This window comes from Sapajus apella, unplaced genomic scaffold, assembly GCF_009761245.1.
Source record: "Sapajus apella isolate SASKATOON/1434 unplaced genomic scaffold, GSC_monkey_1.0 scaffold273, whole genome shotgun sequence".
In the NCBI taxonomy this organism is placed as follows: Eukaryota; Metazoa; Chordata; class Mammalia; order Primates; family Cebidae; genus Sapajus; species Sapajus apella.
In genome coordinates this window covers 87417-106478 of record NW_022437213.1, presented here as the reverse complement: position 1 = coordinate 106478, position 19062 = coordinate 87417, and the positions used below count along the sequence as shown (strand labels likewise).

Sequence of the window (19062 nt, the reverse complement as noted above, 5' to 3'; positions counted from 1 at the left end):
TATTTCTCATTACAGCCTATACTCCCATTCACTCTGGAATATCCAAACGCAGCTTTTAGAAGAAACGTGTTTGTAACTCGCTGAATCTAACAATGGATGCAACTTCCTAAGGTGAACGAACACAAAGCAGAGCAGTTTGAAATATTCGTTTCCCCTGTGTTTTACCCTCAGTCTTACAGGTAATTCTTATATGGCTGTATATGGCTGGAAATATCTGTTTCTAGATTCTCCACAGAAAGCGATTCTGAACTACTGAACACGCATATCATTGTAACTCTGAAATTTTATTTTAGGCCTTGACAACCATTCTGCTAGATAGCTCCGTTTTTGTTTTAGAGCCAGATATTTCTGATTACAAACTATACTCCCATTCACTCTAGAATATCCAAACGCAACTTTTAGAAGAAACGTGTTTCTAACTCGCTGAATCTAACCATGGATGCAACTCCCTAAGGTGAACGAACACAAGGCAGAGCAGTTTGAAATATTCGTTTCTCCTGTGTTTTCAACGCAGTCTTAATGCAATTTCTTATATGCCTTTATATGGCTCGAAATATTTGTTTCTATATTCTCCAAACAAAGCGTTTGTGAACTGCTGCACCCACACATCAGTTTAACTCTGAAAGTTGTTTGTACGCATTGACAACCATTCTGCTAGATAGCTCCATTTTTGTTTTAGAGCCAGATATTTCTCATTAAGGTCTATACTCCCATTCACTCTGGAATATCCAAACGTAGCTTTTAGAAGAAACGAGTTTCTAACTCGCTGAGTCTAACCATGGATGCAACTTCCTAAGGTGAACGAACAGAAAACAGATCAGAGTGAAAAACTCGTTTCTCCTATGTTTTACATGCAGTCTTACTGCTAATTCTTATATGCCTGTATATGGTTGGAAATATTTGTTTCTACATTCTCCAAAGAAGGAGTTTCTGAACTGCAGCACACACACGTCAGTTTAACTCTGAAAGTTGATTGTACACCTTGACAGCCATTCTGCTAGATTGCTCCGTTTTGGTTTTAGAGCCAGATATTTCTCATTAAAACCTATACTCCCATTCACTCTAGAATATCCAAACTCAGCTTTTAGAAGAAACGTGTTTCTAACTCACTGAATCTAACCGGGGATGCAACTTCCTAAGGTGAATGAACAGAAAGCAGAGCAGTTTGAAATATTCATTTCTCCTGTGTTTTACACGCACTCTTACTGCTAATTCTTATATGCCTGTATATGGCTGGAAATATCTGTTTCTACTTTCTCCAAAGAAGGAGTTTCTGAACTGCAGCACACACACATCAGTTTAACTCTGAAAGTTGATTGTACGCCTTGACAACCATTCTGCTATATACCTCCGTTTTTGTTTTAGAGCCAGATATTTCTCATTACAACCTATACTCCCATTCACTCTGGAATATGGAAACTCAGCTTTTGGAAGAAACGTGTTTCTAACTCGCTGAATCTAACCATGGATGCAAATTCCTAAGGTGAACAAACACAAAGCAGAACAGTTTGAAATATTCGTTTCTCCTGTGTTTTACACGCAGTCTTACTGCTAATTCTTATATGCCTGTATATGGCTGGAAATATCTGTTTCCACATTCTCCAGAGACAGCGTTTCTGACCTGCAGCACAAACACATCAGTTTAACTCTGAAAGTTGATTATAGGCCTTGATAAACATTCTGCTAGATAGTTCCGTTTTTGTTTTAGAGCCAGATATTTCTCATTACAGCCTATACACCCATTGAATCTGGAATATCCAAGTGCAGCTTATAGAAGAAACGTGTTTCTAACTCGATGAATCTAACGATGGATGCAACTTCCAAAGGTGAACAAACACAAAGCAGAGCAGGCTGAAATATTTGTTTCTCCTGTGTTTTACACGCAATCATACAGCTAATTCTTATATGCCTGTATATGGCCGGAAATATCTCTTTCTAGATTCTCCAAAGAAAGCCTTTCTGAAATGCTGCACACACACATCAGTTTAACACTGCAAGTTGATTGTACGCATTGAGAACCATTCTGCTAGATAGCTCCGTTTTTGTTTTGGAGCCAGATATTTCTCATTACAACCTATACTCCCCTTCATTCTGGAATATGCAAACACAGCTTTTAGAAGAAACGTGTTTGTAACTCGCTGAATCTAACCATGCCTGCAACTTCCAAAGGGGAACAAACACAAAGCAGAGAAGTGTGAAATATTCCTTTCTCCAGTGTTTCATACGCAGTCTTCCTGCTAATTCTTATATGCCTGTATATGGCTGGAAATATCTGTGTTTCTAGATTCTACAAAGAAAGCGTTTCTGAACTGCTGCACACGCACATCAGTTTAACTCCGAAAGTTGATTGTACGCCTTGACAACCATTCTGCCAGATAGCTCCGAATTTTTTTAGAGCCAGATAGTTCTCATTACAGCTTATGCTCCCGTTCACTCTGGAATGTCCAAATGCAGCATTTAGAAGAAACATGTTTCTAACTCGCTGAATATAACCATTGATGCAATATCCTAAGGTGAACGAACACAAAGCAGAGCAGTTTAAAATATTCGTTTCTCCTGTATTTTACACGCACTCTTACCGCTAATTCTTATATGTCTTTATATGGCTGGAAATATCTGTTTCTAGATTCTCCAAAGAAAGCGTTTCTGAACTGCTGCACACACATCAGTTTAACTCTGTAAGTTGAATATACACCATGACAATCATTCTGCCAGATGGCTCCGTTTTTGTTTTAGAGCCAGATATTTCCCATGACACCCTTTAGTCCCACTCACTCAGGAATATCCAAACGCAGCTGTTAGAAGAAACGTGTTTGAAACTAGCTGAATCTAAACATAGATGCAACTTCCTAAGATGAACGAACACACAGTGGAACAGATTGAAAGAAAAGTTACTCCTGTGGTTTAGACGTGATGTTGCCTCTAATATTTATGTGCCTGTATATGGCTGGAAAGATCTCTTTCTAGATTCTCCAAAGAAATGGTGTCTGAACTGCTACATTCACACTTCTGTTTAACTCTGTAAGTTGAATATACACCTTGAAAATCATTGCGCTATATACCTCCGTTTTTGTTTTAGAGCCAGATAATTTTCATTACACCCTATACTCCCATTCACTCAGGAATATCCAAACGCAGATTTTAGAAGAAATGAGGTTCTACCTCGCTGAATCTAAACATAGATGTAACTTCCTAAGGGGAACGAACACACAGCATAGCAGTTTCAATGAGACGTTTCTCCTGTGGTTTAGACGCGATCTTACTGCTAATTCTTATGTGCCTGTATATGGCTGTTAATATATCTTTCTAGATTCTCCAAACAAAGGGTTTCTGAGCTGCTACAATGACACATCTCTTTAACTCTGTAAGTTGAATATAAACCTTGACAATCATTCTGCTAGATAGCTTCGTTTTTGTTTTAGAGCCAGATATTTCTCATTACACCCTATACTCCCATTCACTCAGGAATATCCAAACGCAGCTTTTAGAAGAAACGTGTTTCTAACTCGCTGAATCTAAGCATACATGCAGCTTCCTTAGATGAACGAACACACAGCTGAACAGGTTGAAAAAAAGTTACTCCTGCGGTTTAGACGCGATGATGCCTCTAATTCTTATGTGCCTGTATATGGCTGGAAATATCTCTTTGTAGATTTTCCAAAGAAAGGGTTTCTGAACTGCGACATTCACACATCTGTTTAACTCTGTCAGTTGAATATCCACCTTGACAATCATTCCGCTAGATAGCTCGATTGTTGTTTTAGGGCCAGATATTTCTCAATACACCCTATACTCCCATTCACTCAGGAATATCCAAACGCAGTTTGTAGAAGAAACGTGTTTCTACCTCTCTGAATCGAAACATAAATGCAACTTTCTAAGGTGAACGAATAGCCAGCAGAGTAGTTTGAAAAACACGTTTCTCCAGTGGTTTAGGCGCGATCTTACCGCTAATTCTTATGTGCCAGTATATGGGTGGAAATATCTCTTTCTGGATTCTCCAAAGAAAGTGTTTCTGAACTGCTACATTCACACATCTGTTTAATTCTGTAAGTTGAATATACACCTTGACAATAATTCTGCTATATAGCTTCGTTGGTGCTTTAGAGCCAGATATTTCTCATTACAACCTAAACTCCCTTTCACTCAGGAATATCCAAACGCAGCTTTTAGAAGAACCGTGTTTCTACCTCTCTGAATCTAAACATAGATGCATCTTCCTATGGTGAACGAACAAACATCAGAGCAGTTTGACAGAGACGTTTCTCCTGTGGTTTAGACACGAACAAACCGCTAATTATTATGTGCCTGTATATGGCTGGAAATAGCTCTTTCTAGATTCTCCAAAGAAAGGGTTTCAGAACTGCGACATTCACACATCTGTTTAACTCTGTCAGTTGAATATACACAGTGACAATCATTCTGCTAGATAGCTCTGTTTTTGTTTTAGAGCCAGACATTTCTCCTTACACCCTATACTCCCATTCACTCTGAGATATCCAAACACAGCTTTAAGAAGAAACGTGTTTCTGAGTGGCTGAATCTAAACATAGATGCAACTTACTACGGTGAACGAACACAAAGCAGAGTAGTTTGAAAGAGACGTTTCTCCTGTTGTTTAGACGCGATCTTACCGCTAATTCTTATGAGACTGTATATGGCTGGAAATATCTCTTTCTAGATTCTCCAAAGAAAGGGTTTCTGAACTGCAACATTCACACATCTGTTTACCTCTGTAAGTTGAATACATACCTTGACAATCATTCTGCTAGATATCTCCGTTTTTGTTTTAGAGCCAGATATTTCTCATTACACCCAAACTCCCTTTCACTCAGGAATATCCAAACACAGTTTTTAGAAGAAACGTGTTTCTACCTCGCTGAATCTAAACATAGATGCAACTTCCTAAGGTGAATGAACACCCAGCAGAGCAGTTTGAAAGAGACGTTTCTCCTGTGGTTTAGACACGATCTTACCCCAAATTCTTAGGTGCCTGTATATGGCTAGAAGTATCTCTTTCTGGATTCTCCAAAGAAAGGGTTTCTGAACTCCTACATTCACACATCTGTTTAACTCTGTACGTTGAATATACACCTTGACAATCATTCTGCTACATAGTTCCATTTTTCTTTTAGAGCCAGATATTTCTTATTACACCATATACTCTCTTTCACTAAGGAATATCCAAACGCAGTTTGTAGAAGAAACGTGTTTATACATCACTGAATCTAAACATAGTTGCAACTTCCTATGGTGAACGAACACACAGTAGAGCAGTTTGAAACAGACGTTTCTCCTGTGGTTTAGACTGATCTTACCGCTAATTATTATGTGCCTGTATATGGCTGAAAATATCTCTTCCTAGATTCTCCAAAGAAAGGGTTTCTGAACTGCTACATTCACAAATCTGTTTAACTCTGTAAGTTGAATATACACTTTGACAATCATTCTGCTATATAGCTCCGTTTTTGTTTTAGAGCCAGAAAATTTTCATTACACCCTATAGTCCCATTCACTCAGGAATATCCAAACGTAGCTTTACGAAGAAACGAGTTCTAACTCGCTGAATCTAAACATAGATGTAACTTCCTAAGGTGAACGTACACACAGCATAGCAGTTTCAATGAGACGTTTCTCCTGTGGTTTAGACGCGATCTTACCGCTAATTCTTATGTGCCTGTCTATGGCTATTAATATATCTTTCTAGATTCTCCAAACAAAGAGTTTCTGAACTGCTACGTTCACACATCTGTTTACCTCTGTAAGTTGAGTATACATCTTGACAATCATTCTGCTAGATAGCTCCTTTTCGGTTTTAAAGCCAGATATTTCTCATTACACTGTATACTCCCATTCACTCATGAATATTTAAACGCAGCTTTTAGAAGAAACGTGTTTCTAACTCGTGGCATCTAATCATAGAAGCAACTTCCTAAGGTGACCGAAGACACAGCAGAGCAATTTGAAAGAAACGTTTCTCCTGTTGTTTAGATGCGATCTTACCGCTAATTCTTAAGTGCCTGTATATGGCTGGAAATATCTCTTTCTAGATTCTCCAAAGAAAGGGTACCTGAACTGCTACATTGACACATCTCTTTAACTCTGTAAGTTGAATAAACACCTTGACAATCATTGTGCTAGATAGCTCAGTTTTTGTTTTAGAGCCAGGTATTTCTCATTACACCATATATTGCATTTACTCAGGAATAACCGAACGCAACTTTTAGAAGAAACGTGTTTCCAGGTCTCTGAATCTAAACATAGATGCAACTTCCTAAGGTGAAAGATCACACAGCAGAGCAGTTTGAAAGAGACGTTTCTCCTGTGGTTTAGACGTAATCATACCACTTATTATTATGTGCCTGTATATGGCTAGAAATATCTCTTACTAGATTCTCCAGAGAAAAGGTTTCTGAACTACTACATTCACACTTCTGTTTAAATCTGTAAGTTGAATATACGCCTTGAGAATCATTCTGCTAGATAGCTCCTTTTTTTTATTAGAGCAGATATTTATCATTACACTTTACACTCCCATTCAGTAAGGGATATCTAAACGCAGCTTTTAGAAGAAACGTGTTTCTAACTCGCTGAATCTAAACAGAGATGCAACTCCTTAAGGTGAACGAACACACAGCAGAGAAGTTTGAAAGAGACGTTTCTCCCGTAGTTTAGACACGATCTTACAGCTAATTCTTATGTGCCTGTATATGGCTGGAAATATCTCTTTCTAGAACTCCAAAGAAACGGTTTGTGAAATGCTATATTAACACATATGTTTAACTCTCTAATTTGAATATACACCTTGACAATCATTCTACTAGATAGCTCCGTTTTTCTTTTAGAGCCAGATAGTTCTCATTACACACTATTATCCCATTCACTCAGGAATATCCAAACTCAGCTTTTAGAAGAAACGAGTTTCTAAATCGCTGAATCTAAACATAGATGCAAATTCCTAAGGAGAACGAACACACAGCAGAGCAGTTTGAAAGAGACGTTTCCCCTGTGGTTCAGACGCGATATTACCTCTAATTCTTATGTGCCTGTATATGGCTATATATATCTCTTTCTATGTTCTCCAAAGATAGGGTTTCTGAACTGCTACATCCACACATCTGTTTAGCTCTGTAAGGTGAATATATACCTTGACAATCATTCTGCTAGATATCTCCGTTTTTGTTTTAGAGCCAGATATTTCTCATTACACACTATACTCCCATTTACTAAGGAATATGAAAATGCAGCTTTTAGAAGAAACGTGTTTCTAACTCGCTGAATCTAAACATATATGCAAATTCCTAAGGAGAACAAACACACAGCAGAGCAGTTTGAAAGAGACGTTTCTCCTGTGGTTTAGACACGATGTTACTGGAAATTCTTATGTGCCTGTTTATGACTGGAAATATCTATTTCTAGATTCTCTAAAAAAAAAAGGGTTTCTGAACTGCTACGTTCACACATCTGTTTAACTCTGTAAGTTAAATACACACCTTGACAATCATTCTGCTAGATAGCTCCGTTTTTGTTTTAGAGCCAGATATTTCTCCTTACAAACTATACTCATATTCACTCAGGGATATCCAAACGCAGCTTTTAGAAGAAACGTGTATCTAACTCGCTGAATCAAAACATAGATGCAACTTCCTAAGATGAACGAACACAGCTGAACAGTTTGAAAGAAAAGTTACTACTGTGGTTTAGATGTGATGATGCCTCTAATTCTTATGTTCCTGTATATGGCTGGAAATATCTCTTTCTAGCTTCTCCAAAGAAAGCGTTTCTGAACTGCTGCATTCACACTCCTGTTTAACTCTGTAAGTTGAATATACACCTTGACAATCATTCTGCTAGATAACTTCGTTGTTGTTTTAGAGCCAGATATTTCTCATTACAACCTAAACTCCCATTCGCTCAGGAATATCCAAACGCAGCTTTTAGAAGAAACGTGTTTCTAACTCGCTGAATCTAAATGTAGATGCAACTTCCTCAGGTGAACGAACACACAGCAGAGCAATTTGAAGGAGACGTTTCTGCTGTGGTTCAGACACAATCTTACCGCTAATTCACATGTGCCTGTATATGGCTGGATATATCTCCTTCTAGATTCTCCAAAGAAAGCGTTTCTGAACTGCTACATTCACACATCTGTTTAGCTCTGTAAGCTGAATATACACCTTGACAATCATTCTGCTAGATAGCTCCGTTTTTCTTTTAGAGCCAGATATCTCTCATTACACCCTATACTCCCATTCACTCAGGAATATCCAAACGCAGTTTTTAGAAGAAACGTGTTTCTAACTCGCTGAATCTAAACATAGATGCAACTTCCTAAGGAGAATGAACACACAGCAGAGCACTTTGAAAGAGACGTTTCTCCTGTGGTTTAGACATTAGCATACCGCTAATTCTTGTGTGCCTGTTTATGGGTGGAAATATCTCTTTCTAGATTCTCTAAAAAAGGGGTTTCTGAACTACTACATTCACACATCTGTTTAACTCTGTAAGTTGAATATACACCTTGAGAATCATTCTGCTAGATAGCTCCATTTTTGTTTTAGAGCCAGATATTTCTCCTTACACACAATACTCCCATTCACTCAGGAATATCCAAACGCAGCTTTTAGAATAATCGTGTTTCAAACTAGCGGAATATAAACATAGATGCAACATCCTAAGGTGAACGAACACACAGCAGAGCAGTTTGAAAGAGACGTTTCTCCTGTGGTTTAGACGCGATCCTGCCGCTAATTCTTATGTGCCTGTATATGGCTGGAAATATCTCTTTCTAGATTCTCCAAAGAAAGGGTTTCTGAAGGGCTACATTCACACATCTGTTTAACTCAGTAAGTAGAATATACATATCGACAATTATTCTGCTAGATAGCTCCATTTTTGTTTTAGAGCCCGATATTTCTCATTACACACTATACTCCCATTCACTCAAGTTTATGCAAACGCAGCTTTTTGAAGAAAAGTGTTTCTAACTTGCTGAATCTAAACATAGATGCAACTTTCTAAGGTGAACGAATACACAGCAGAGCAGTTTGAAAGAGACGTTTCTCCTGTGGTTTAGATGCGATTTTGCTGCTAATTCTTATGTGCCGGTATATGGCCTGAAATATCTCTTTCTAGATTCTCCAAAGAAAGGGTTTCAGAACTGTTACATTGACACATCTGTTTAACTCTGTAAGTTGAATATACACCTTGACAATCATTCTGCTTGACAGCTCCTTTTTTGTTTTAGAGCCAGATATTTCTCATTACTCCCTAAACTCCCATTCACTCAGGAATATCCAAACTCAGCTTTTAGCCGAAATGTGTTTCTAAGTGGCTGAATCTAAACATAGATTCAACTTCCTAAGGTGAACGTACACATGGCAGAGCAGTTTGAAAGAGACGTTTCTCCTGTGCTTTAGATGCGATCTTACGGGTAATTCTTATGTTCCTCTATATGGCTGGAAATATCTCTTTTTAGATTCTGTAAAGAAAGGGTTTCTGAACTGCTACATTCACACATCTGTTTAACTCTGTAAGTTGAATATACGCCTTGACAATCATTCTGCTAGATAGCTCCATTTTTGTTTTAGAGGCAGATATTTCTCCTTTACACCCTATACTCCCATTCACTCAGGAATATCCCATCACAGCTTTTAAAAGAATCGTGTTTCTAACTCACTGAATCTAAACATAGATGCAACTTGCTAAGCTGAACGAACACACAGCAGAAGAGTTTGAAAGAGACGCTTCTCCTGTGGTTTACACGCAATCTTACCGCTAGTTCTTATGTGCCTGTATGTGGCTGGAAATATCTCTTTCTAGATTCTCCAAACAAAGCGTTTCTTGTTTTTCGCAACGGGTTTGCCGCCAGAACATAGGTGTCGTGAAAACTACCCCTAAAAACCAAAATGGAAAGGAAAGGCTCATATCAACATTGTCGTCATTGGACATTTAGATTTGGGCAAGTCCACCACTACTGGCCATCTAATCTACAAATACGGTGGCATCGACAAAAGAGCCATTGAAAAATTTGAAAAGGAGGCTACTGAGATGGAAAAGGGCTCCTTCAAGTATGCCTGGATCTTGGATAAACTGAAAGCCGAGCGTGAACGTGGTGTCACCATTGATATCCCCTTGTGGAAATACGAGAGCAGCAAGTACTACGTGACTATCATTGATGCCACAGGACACAGAGACTTCATCAAAAACATGATTACAGGGACATCTCAGGTTGACTGTGCTGTCCTGATTGTCGCTGCTGGTGTTGGTGAATTTGAAGCTGATATCTCCAAGAACGGGCAGACCCAAGAGCATACCATCCTGGCTTACACACTAGGTGTGAAACAACTAATTGTTGGTGTTAACAAAATGGATTCCACTGAGCCACCCTACAGCCAGAAGAGATATGAGGAAATCGTTCAGGAAGTCAGCACTTACATTAAGAAAATCGGCTACAACCCCGACACAGTAGCATTTGTGCCAATTTCTGGTTGGAATGGTGACAACATGCTGGAACCAAGTGCTAACATGCCTTGGTTCAAGGGTTGGAAAGTCACCCGTAAGGATGGCAACGCCAGTGGAACCACGCTGCTTGGGGCTCTGGACTGCATCTAACCACCAACTCGTCCAACCGACAAGCCCTTGCACCTGCCTCTCCAGGATGTCTATAAAATTGGTGGTATTGGTACTGTTCCTGTTGGCCGAGTGGAGACTGGTGTTCTCAAAGCTGGTATGGTGGTCACCTTTGCTCCAGTCACCGTTACAACTGAAGTGAAATCTGTTGAAATGCACCATGAAGCTTTGAGCGAAGCTCTTCCTGGGGACAATATGGGCTTCAATGTCAAGAATGTGTCTGTCAAGGATGTTCGTTGTGGCAACGTTGCTGGTGACAGCAAGAATGACCCACCAATGGAAGCAGCTGGCTTCACTGCTCAGGTGATTATCCTGAACCATCCAGACCAAATCAGTGCTGGCTATGCCCCTGTACTAGATTGCCACACAGCTCACATTAGCTGCAAGTTTGCTGAGCTGAGGGAAAAGACTGACCGCCGTTCTGGTAAAAAGCTGGAAGATGGCCCTAAATTCTTGAAGTCTGATGATGCTGCCATTGTTGATATGGTTCCTGGCAAGCCCATGTGTGTTGAGAGCTTCTCAGACTATCCACCTCTCGGTCGCTTTGCTGTTCGTGATATGAGACAGACGGTTGCTGTGGGTGTCATCAGAGCAGTGGACAAAAAGGCTGCTGAAGCTGGCAAGGTCACTAAGTCTGACCAGAAACTCAGAAGGCTAAATGAATATTATCCCTACCTCCTGCCACTTCAGTCTTAATCAGTGGTGGAGGAAGAACGGTCTGAGAACTGATTGTTTCAATTGGCCATTTACGTTTAGTAGTAAAAGACTGGTTAATGATAACAATGCATCGTAAAACCTTCAGAAGGAAAGGAGAATGTTTTGTGGACCACTTTGGTTTTCTTTTTTGCTTGTGGCAGTTTTAAGTTATTAGTTTTTAAAATCAGTACTTTTTAATGGAAATGACCAAACATTAGTCACAAAATTTTGAGACCCATTAAAAAAGTATAATGAGAAAAAAAAAAGAGTTTCTGAACTGCTACAGTCACACATCTGTTTAAGTCTGTAAGTTGAATATACACCTTTACAATCATTCTGCTATATAGCTCCGTTTTTTAGAGCCGGATATTTCTCATTACACCCTATAATTCTATTGACTCACGAATATCCAAACGCAGCTTTTAGAAGAAACGTGTTTTTAAGTCGCTGAATTGAAACATAGATGCAAATTCCTAAGGTGAACGAACACACAGCAGAGCAGTTTGAAAGAGACTTTTCTCCTGTGGTTTAGACGTGATCATACCGCTAAAGCTTATATGCCTGTATATGGCTGGAAATATTTCTTTCTAGATTCTGCAAAGAAAGCGTTTCTGAACTGCTGCACACACACATCAGTTTAACTCTGAAAGTTGACTTTAGGCCTTGACAACCATTCTGCTAGATGGCTCCTTTTTTGTTTTAGAGCCAGATATTTCTCATTACATGCTATACTCCAATTCACTCTGGAATATCGAAACGCAGCTTTTAGAAGAAACGTGTTTCTAACTCGTTGAATGTAACTGTGGATGCAACTTCCTAAGGTGAACAAACACAAAGCAGAGCAGTGTGAAATATTCGTTTCTCCTGTGTTTTACACGCAGTCTTACTGCTAATTCTTATATGACTGTACATGGCTGGAAATAACCGTTTCTAGATTCTCCAAAGAAAGCGTTTCTGAACTGCTGCACACACACATCAGTTTAACTCTGAAAGTTGATTGTACGCATGCACAACCATTCTGCTAGATAACTCCGTTTTTGTTTTAGAGTCAGATATTTCTCATTACAGCCTATACTCCCATTCACTCTGGAATATCCAAACGCAGCTTTTAAAAGAAACGTGTTTCTAATTTGCTGAATCTAACCATGGATGCAACTTCGTAAGGTGAATGACCACAAAGCAGAGCAGTTTGAAATATTCGTTTCTCCTGTGTTTTACACGCAGTCTTTTTTTTTCCCATTTGTTTATCTTATTGCATTTCATGTTTTGCGGTACATGTGGAGAACGTGCAAAATTGTTGCATAGGTACACACGTTGCAGTGTGATTTGCTACCCTCCTTCCCATCACCTACATCTGGCATTTCTCTCCTTGCTATCTATCCCCAGCTCCCCTCCCCCCACCGTCACTCCTCTATTTCCCCCCAACTGACCCCAGTGTGTAGTACTCCCCTCCCTGTGTCCATGTATTCTTATTGTTCAACACCCGCCTATGAGTGAGAACATGCGATGTTTGATCCTCTGCTCTTCTGTCAGTTTGCTGAGAATGATGGTTTTCAGATTCATCCATGTCCCCACGAAGGACCCAAACTCATTGTTTTTGATGGCTGCATAATATTCCATGGTGTATATGTGCCACGTTTTCCCTATCCAGTCTATCGTCGATGGGCATTTGGGTTGGTTCCAGGTCTTTGGTATTGTAAACAGTGCTGCAATGAATATTCGTGTGCACGTGTCCTTATACTAGGAAAATTTGTAATCCTTTGGATATATACCCAGTAATGGGATTGCTGGGTCAAATGGAATTTCTATTTCTAGGTCCTTGAGGAATCGCCACACTGTCTTCCACAATGGTTGAACCAATTTACACTCCCACCAACGGTGTAAAAGTGTTCCTGTTTCTCCACATGCTCTCCAGCATCTGTTGTCTCCAGATTTTTTAATGATCACCATTCTAACTGGCGTGAGATGGTATCTCAATGCAGTTTTGATTTGCATTTCTCTGATGACCAGTGATGATGAGCATTTTTTCATATGTTTGTTGGCCTCATGTATGTCTTCTTTTGTAAAGTGTCTGTTCATATCCTTTGCCCACTTTTGAATAGCCTTGTTAGTTTTCTTCTTGTAAATCTGTTTTAGTTCTTTGTAAATTCTGGATATCTGCCCTTTGTCAGATGGGTAAACTGCAAAAATTTTTTCCATTCTGTTGGTTCCTGATTCACGCTAATGATTGTTTCCTTTGCTGTGCAGAAGCTGTGGAGTTTGATTAGGTCCCATTTGTCTATTTTGGCTTTTGTTGTCAATGCTTTTGGTGTTTTGGTCATGAAGTCCTTGCCTGCACCTATGTCCTGAATGGTTTTGCCTAGATTTTCTTCTAGGGTTTTTATGGTGTTAGGTCTTATGTTTAAGTCTTTAATCCATCTGGAGTTAATTTCAGTGTGAGGTGTCAGGAAGGGGTCCAGGTTCTGCTTTCTGCACATGGCTAGCCAGCTTTCCCAACACCATTTATTGAACAGGGAATCCTTTCCCCATTGCTTGGTTTTGTCTGGTTTGTCAAAGGTCAGATGGTTTTAGATATGTTGTGTTGCCCCCGAGACCTCTGTTCTGTTCCATTGGTCTATATCTCTGTTTTGGTACCAGTACCATGCTGTTTTGATTACTGTAGCCTTGTAGTATAGTTTGAAGTCCGGTAGTGTGATTCCCCCTGCTTTGTTCTTCTTGCTTAGAATTGACTTGGCTATGCGGGCACTCTTTTGATTCCATATGAAGTTTATGGTGTTTTTTTCCAGTTCTGCGAAGAAGGTCATTGGTAGCTTGATGTGGATAGCACTGAATTTGTAAATTACTTCGGGCAGTATGGCCATTTTCACGATATTGTTTCTTCCTAACCGCTGAACATGGAATGTTTGCCCATCTGTTTGTGTCCTCTATGATTTCGTTGAGCAGTGGCTTGTAGTTCTCCTTGAAGAGGTCCCTTACATACCTTGTTAGTTGTATTCCTAGGTATTTTATTCTCTTTGTGGCAATTGTGAATGTAAGTTTGCTCTTGATTTGGCTCTCTTTAAGTCTGTTGTTTGTGTATAGGAATGCATGTGATTCTTGCACATTGATTTTGTATCCTGAGACTTTGCTGAACTTGCTTATCAGTTTCAGGAGATTTGGGGCTGAGACGATGGGGTCTTCTAGATATACAATCATGTCGTCTGCAAATAGAGACAATTTGACTTCCTCCTTTCCTATTAGAATGCCCTTTTTTTCCTTTTCTTGCCTGATTGCTCTGGCTAGAACTTCTAATAGTATATTGAATAGCAGTGGTGAGAGAGTGCATCCTTGTCTGGTGCCACATTTCAAGGCAATGTTTCCAGTTTGTGCCCACTCAGCATGATATTGGTTGTTGGTTTGTCATCAATAACTTTTTATTATTTTGTGATATGTTCCATCGATACCTAGTTTATTGAGGATTTTTAGCATAAAGGGCTGTTGAATTTTGTCAAAGGCCTTCTCTGCATCAATTGAGATAATCATATGGTTTTTGTCTTTGGTTCTGTTTATATGGTGAATTACATTTATAGACTTGTGTATGTTGAACACAGTGTGGCATTCCCCGGGATGAAGCCTACTTGATCATGGTGGATAAGCTTTTTGATGTACTGTTGCAATCGGCTTGTCAGTATTTTATTGAAGATATTTGCATCTATGTTCATCATGGATATTGGCCTGAAGTTTTCTTTTCTTGTGGATTCCAAAACCCGGAGTCTCTGCCGGGTTTTGTAATCAGGATGATTGTGGTCTCGTAAAATGATTTGGGAAAAATTCCCTCTTTTTCTATTGTTTGAAATAGTTTCAGAAGGAATGGTACCTGCTCCTCTTTGTATGTCTGGTAGAAGTCAGCTGTGAACCCATCTGGTCCTGGTCTTTCTTTGGGTGGTAAGCTCTTAATTGCTGCCTAAACTTCAGACATTTTTATGGGTCTGTTCAGGGTTTTGGCTTTTTCCTGGTTTAGTCTTGGGAGGGGGCAAGTGTCCAGGAATTTATCCATTTCTTCCAGGTTTATTAGTTGGTGTGCATAGAGTTGTTTGTAATAATCTCTGATGATGGTTTGAATTTCTGTGGAATCTGTGGTGATATCCCCTTGATCGTTTTTTATTGCATCAATTTGGTTATTCTCTCCTTTCTTTTTTATTAATCTGGCTAGTGGTCTGTCTCTTTTGTTGATCTTTTCAAAAACCCAGCTCCTGGATTTATTGATGTTTTGAAGGTTTTTTTGTGTCTCTATCTCCTTCAGTTCTGCTCTGATCTTAGCTATTTCTTGTCTTCTGCTAGACTTTGAGTTTTTTTGATCTTGCTCCTCTAGCTCTTTCAGTTTTGACAATAGGGTGTCAATTTTTGATCTCTCCTTGCTTCTCATGTGGGCACTTATTGCTATGTATTTTCCTCTAGAGACTGCTTTAAATGTGTCCCAGAGATTCTGGTATGTTGTTTCTACATTCTCGTTGGTTTCGAAGAACATCTTTATTTCTGTCTTCATTTCATTGTTTATCCATTCAACATTCAAGAGCAAGTTGTTCAGTTTCCATTAACCTGTGCGGTTCTGGGTTAGTTTTTGAATTCTGAGTTCTTTTTTTTTTTTTTTTTCTTTTCTCCATTTATTTATTTTATTGCATTTTAGGTTTTGGGGTACATGTGAAGAACATGCAAAATTGTTGCATAGGAGCACACCTGGCAGTGTGATTTGCTGCCTTCCTCCCCATCACCTACATCTGGCATTTCTCCCCTTGCTATCTCTCCCCAGCTTCCCACCCCCCGCCCTCCCTCCCCTATTTCCCCCCAACTGACCCGTGTGTAGTGCTCCCCTCCCTGTGTCCATGTGTTCTCATTATTCAACACCCGCCTATGAGTGAGAACATGCGGTGTTTGATGTTCTGCTCTTCTGTCAGTTTGCTGAGAATGATGGTTTCCAGGTTCATCCATGTCCCTACAAAGGACCCTAACTCATCGTTTTTTATGGCTGCATAATATTCCATGGTGTATATGTGCCACATTTTCCCTATCCAGTCTATCATCGATGGGCACTTGGGTTGGTTCCAGGTCTTTGCTATTGTAAACAGTGCTGCAATGAACATTCGTGTGCACGTGTCCTTATAATAGAACGATTTGTAATCCTTTGGATATATACCCAGTAATGGGATTGCTGGGTCAAATGGAATTTCTATTTCTAGGTCCTTGAGGAATCTCCACACTGTCTTCCACAATGGTTGAACTAATTTACACTCCCACCAACAGTGTAAAAGTGTCCCTATTTCTCCACATCCTCTCCAGCATCTGTTGTCTCTAGATTTTTTAATGATCGCCATTCTTACTGGCGTGAGATGGTATCTCAATGTAGTTTTGATTTGCATTTCTCTGATGACCAGTGATGATGAGCATTTTTTAATATGTTTGTTGGCCTCACGTATGTCTTCTTTTGTAAAGTGTCTGTTCATTATCCTTTGCCCACTTTTGAATGGGCTTGTTAGTTTTTTTCTTGTAAATCTGTTTTAGTTCTTTGTAAATTCGGGATATCAGCCCTTTGTCAGATGGGTAAACTGCAAAAATTTTTTCCCAATCTGTTGGTTGCCGATTCACTCTAATGATTGTTTCTTTTGCTGTGCAGAAGCTGTGGAGTTTGATTAGGTCCCATTTGTCTATTTTGGCTTTTGTTGTCAATGCTTTTGGTGTTTTGGTCATGAAGTCCTTGCCTACACCTATGTCCTGAATGGTTTTACCTAGATTTTCTTCTAGGGTTTTTATGGTGTTAGGTCTTATATTTAAGTCTTTAATCCATCTGGAGTTAATTTTAGTGTAAGGTGTCAGGAAGGGGTCCAGTTTCTGCTTTCTGCACATGGCTAGCCAGCTTTCCCAACACCATTTATTGAACAGGGAATCCTTTCCCCATTGCTTGTTTTTGACTGGTTTGTCAAAGATCAAATGGTTGTAGATATGTTGTTTTGCCTCTGAGACCTCTGTTCTGTCCCATTGGTCTATATCTCTGTTTTGGTACCAGTACCATGCTGTTTTGATTACTGTAGCCTTGTAGTATAGTTTGAAGTCTGGCAGTGTGATGCCCCCCGCTTTGTTCTTTTTGCTTAGAATAGACTTGGCTATGCGGGCTCTCTTTTGGTTCCATATGAAGTTTAAGGTGGTATTTTCCAGTTCTGCAAAAAAGGTCATTGGTAGCTTGATGGGGATAGCATTGAATCTGTAAATTACTTTGGGAAGTATGGACATTTTCACGATATTGATTCCTCCTAACCATGAACATGGAATGTTTCTCCACCTGTTTGTGTCCTCTTTTATTTCGTTGAGCAGTGGCTTGTAGTTCTCCTTGAAGAGGTCCTTTACTTTCCTTGTTAGTTGTATTCCTAGGTATTTTATTCTCTTTGTGGCAATTGTGAATGGAAGTTTGTTCTTGATTTGGCTCTCTTTAAGTCTGTTATTGGTGTATAGGAATGCATGGGATTTTTGCACATTGATTTTGTATCCTGAGACTTTGCTGAACTTGCTTATAAGTTTCAGGAGGTTTGGGGCTGAGACGATGGGGTCTTCTAGATATACAATCATGTCGTCTGCTAATAGAGACAATTTGACTTCCTCCTTTGCTATTTGAATACCCTTTATTCCTTTTTCTTGCCTGATTGCTCTGGCTAGAACTTCTAATACTATATTGAATAGCAGTGGTGAGAGCGGGCATCCTTGCCTGGTGCCACATTTCAAGGGCAATGCTTCCAGTTTTTGCACATTCAGTATGATATTGGCTGTTGGTTTGTCATAAATAGCTTTTATTATTTTGAGATATGTTCCATCGATACCTAGCTTATTGAGTGTTTTTAGAATAAAGGGCTGTTGAATTTTGTCAAAGGCCTTCTCTGCATCAATTGAGATAATCATGTGGTTTTTGTCTTTGGTTCTGTTTATGTGGTGAATTACCTTTATACACTTGCGTATGTTGAACCAGCCTTGCATCCCTGGGATGAAGCCTACTTGATCATGGTGGATAAGCTTTTTGATGTGCTGTTGCAATCGGCTTGTCAGTATTTTATTGACGATTTTTGCATCTATGTTCATCATGGATATTGGCCTGAAGTTTTCTTTTCTTGTTGAGTCTCTGCCAGGTTTTGGAATCAGGATGACGTCAGTGTCATAAAATGATTTGGGAAGAATTCCCTCTTTTTGTATTGTTTGGAATAGTTTCAGAAGAAATAGTACCAGCTCCTCTTTGTATGTCTGGTAGAATTCAGCTGTGAACCCATCTGGACCTGGGCTTTTTTTGTGTGGTAAGCTCTTAATTACTGCCTCAACTTCAGACCTTGTTATGGGTCTGTTTAGGGTTTCGGCTTCTTCCTGGTTTAGGCTTGGCAGGAGGCAAGTGTCCAGGAATTTATCCATTTCTTCCAGGTTTATTAGTTTGTGTGCATAGAGTTGTTTGTAATAATCTCTGATGATGATTTGAATTTCTGTGGAATCTGTGGTGATATCCCCTTTATCGTTTTTTATTGCATCAATTTGGTTATTCTCTCTTTTCTTTTTTATTAATCTGGCTAGTGGTCTGTCTATTTTGTTGATCTTTTCAAAAAACCAGCTCCTGGATTTATTGATTTTTTGAAGGGTTTTTTGTGTCTCTATCTCCTTCAGTTCTGCTCTGATCTTAGCTATTTCTTGTCTTCTGCTAGACTTTGAGTTTTTTTGATCTTGCTCCTC

At 39.4% G+C, this 19062-nt stretch overlaps 1 protein-coding gene and 1 pseudogene across 2 annotated transcripts; both read left to right on the top strand.

Moving 5' to 3' along the window:
• Window positions 1–9909: 9909 nt before the first annotated feature.
• Window positions 9910–10715, top strand: LOC116545465 (putative elongation factor 1-alpha-like 3). Its single transcript, XM_032272006.1, has one exon. The coding sequence runs from the start codon at window positions 10051–10053 to the stop codon at window positions 10612–10614; it is 564 nt and encodes a 187-aa protein (XP_032127897.1). The 5' UTR covers window positions 9910–10050; the 3' UTR covers window positions 10615–10715.
• LOC116545464 lies at window positions 9931–11527 on the top strand (annotated as a pseudogene). Its single transcript, XR_004266322.1, has one exon. The product of XR_004266322.1 is annotated as an elongation factor 1-alpha 1 pseudogene (transcript).
• The last annotated feature ends 7535 nt before the right edge of the window (window positions 11528–19062 follow it).

Coding starts and splice junctions, on each gene's coding strand:
- LOC116545465 (XM_032272006.1), top strand. CDS start 10,051: ATGGAAAAGGGCTCCTTCAAGTATGCCTGGATCTTGGATAAACTGAAA.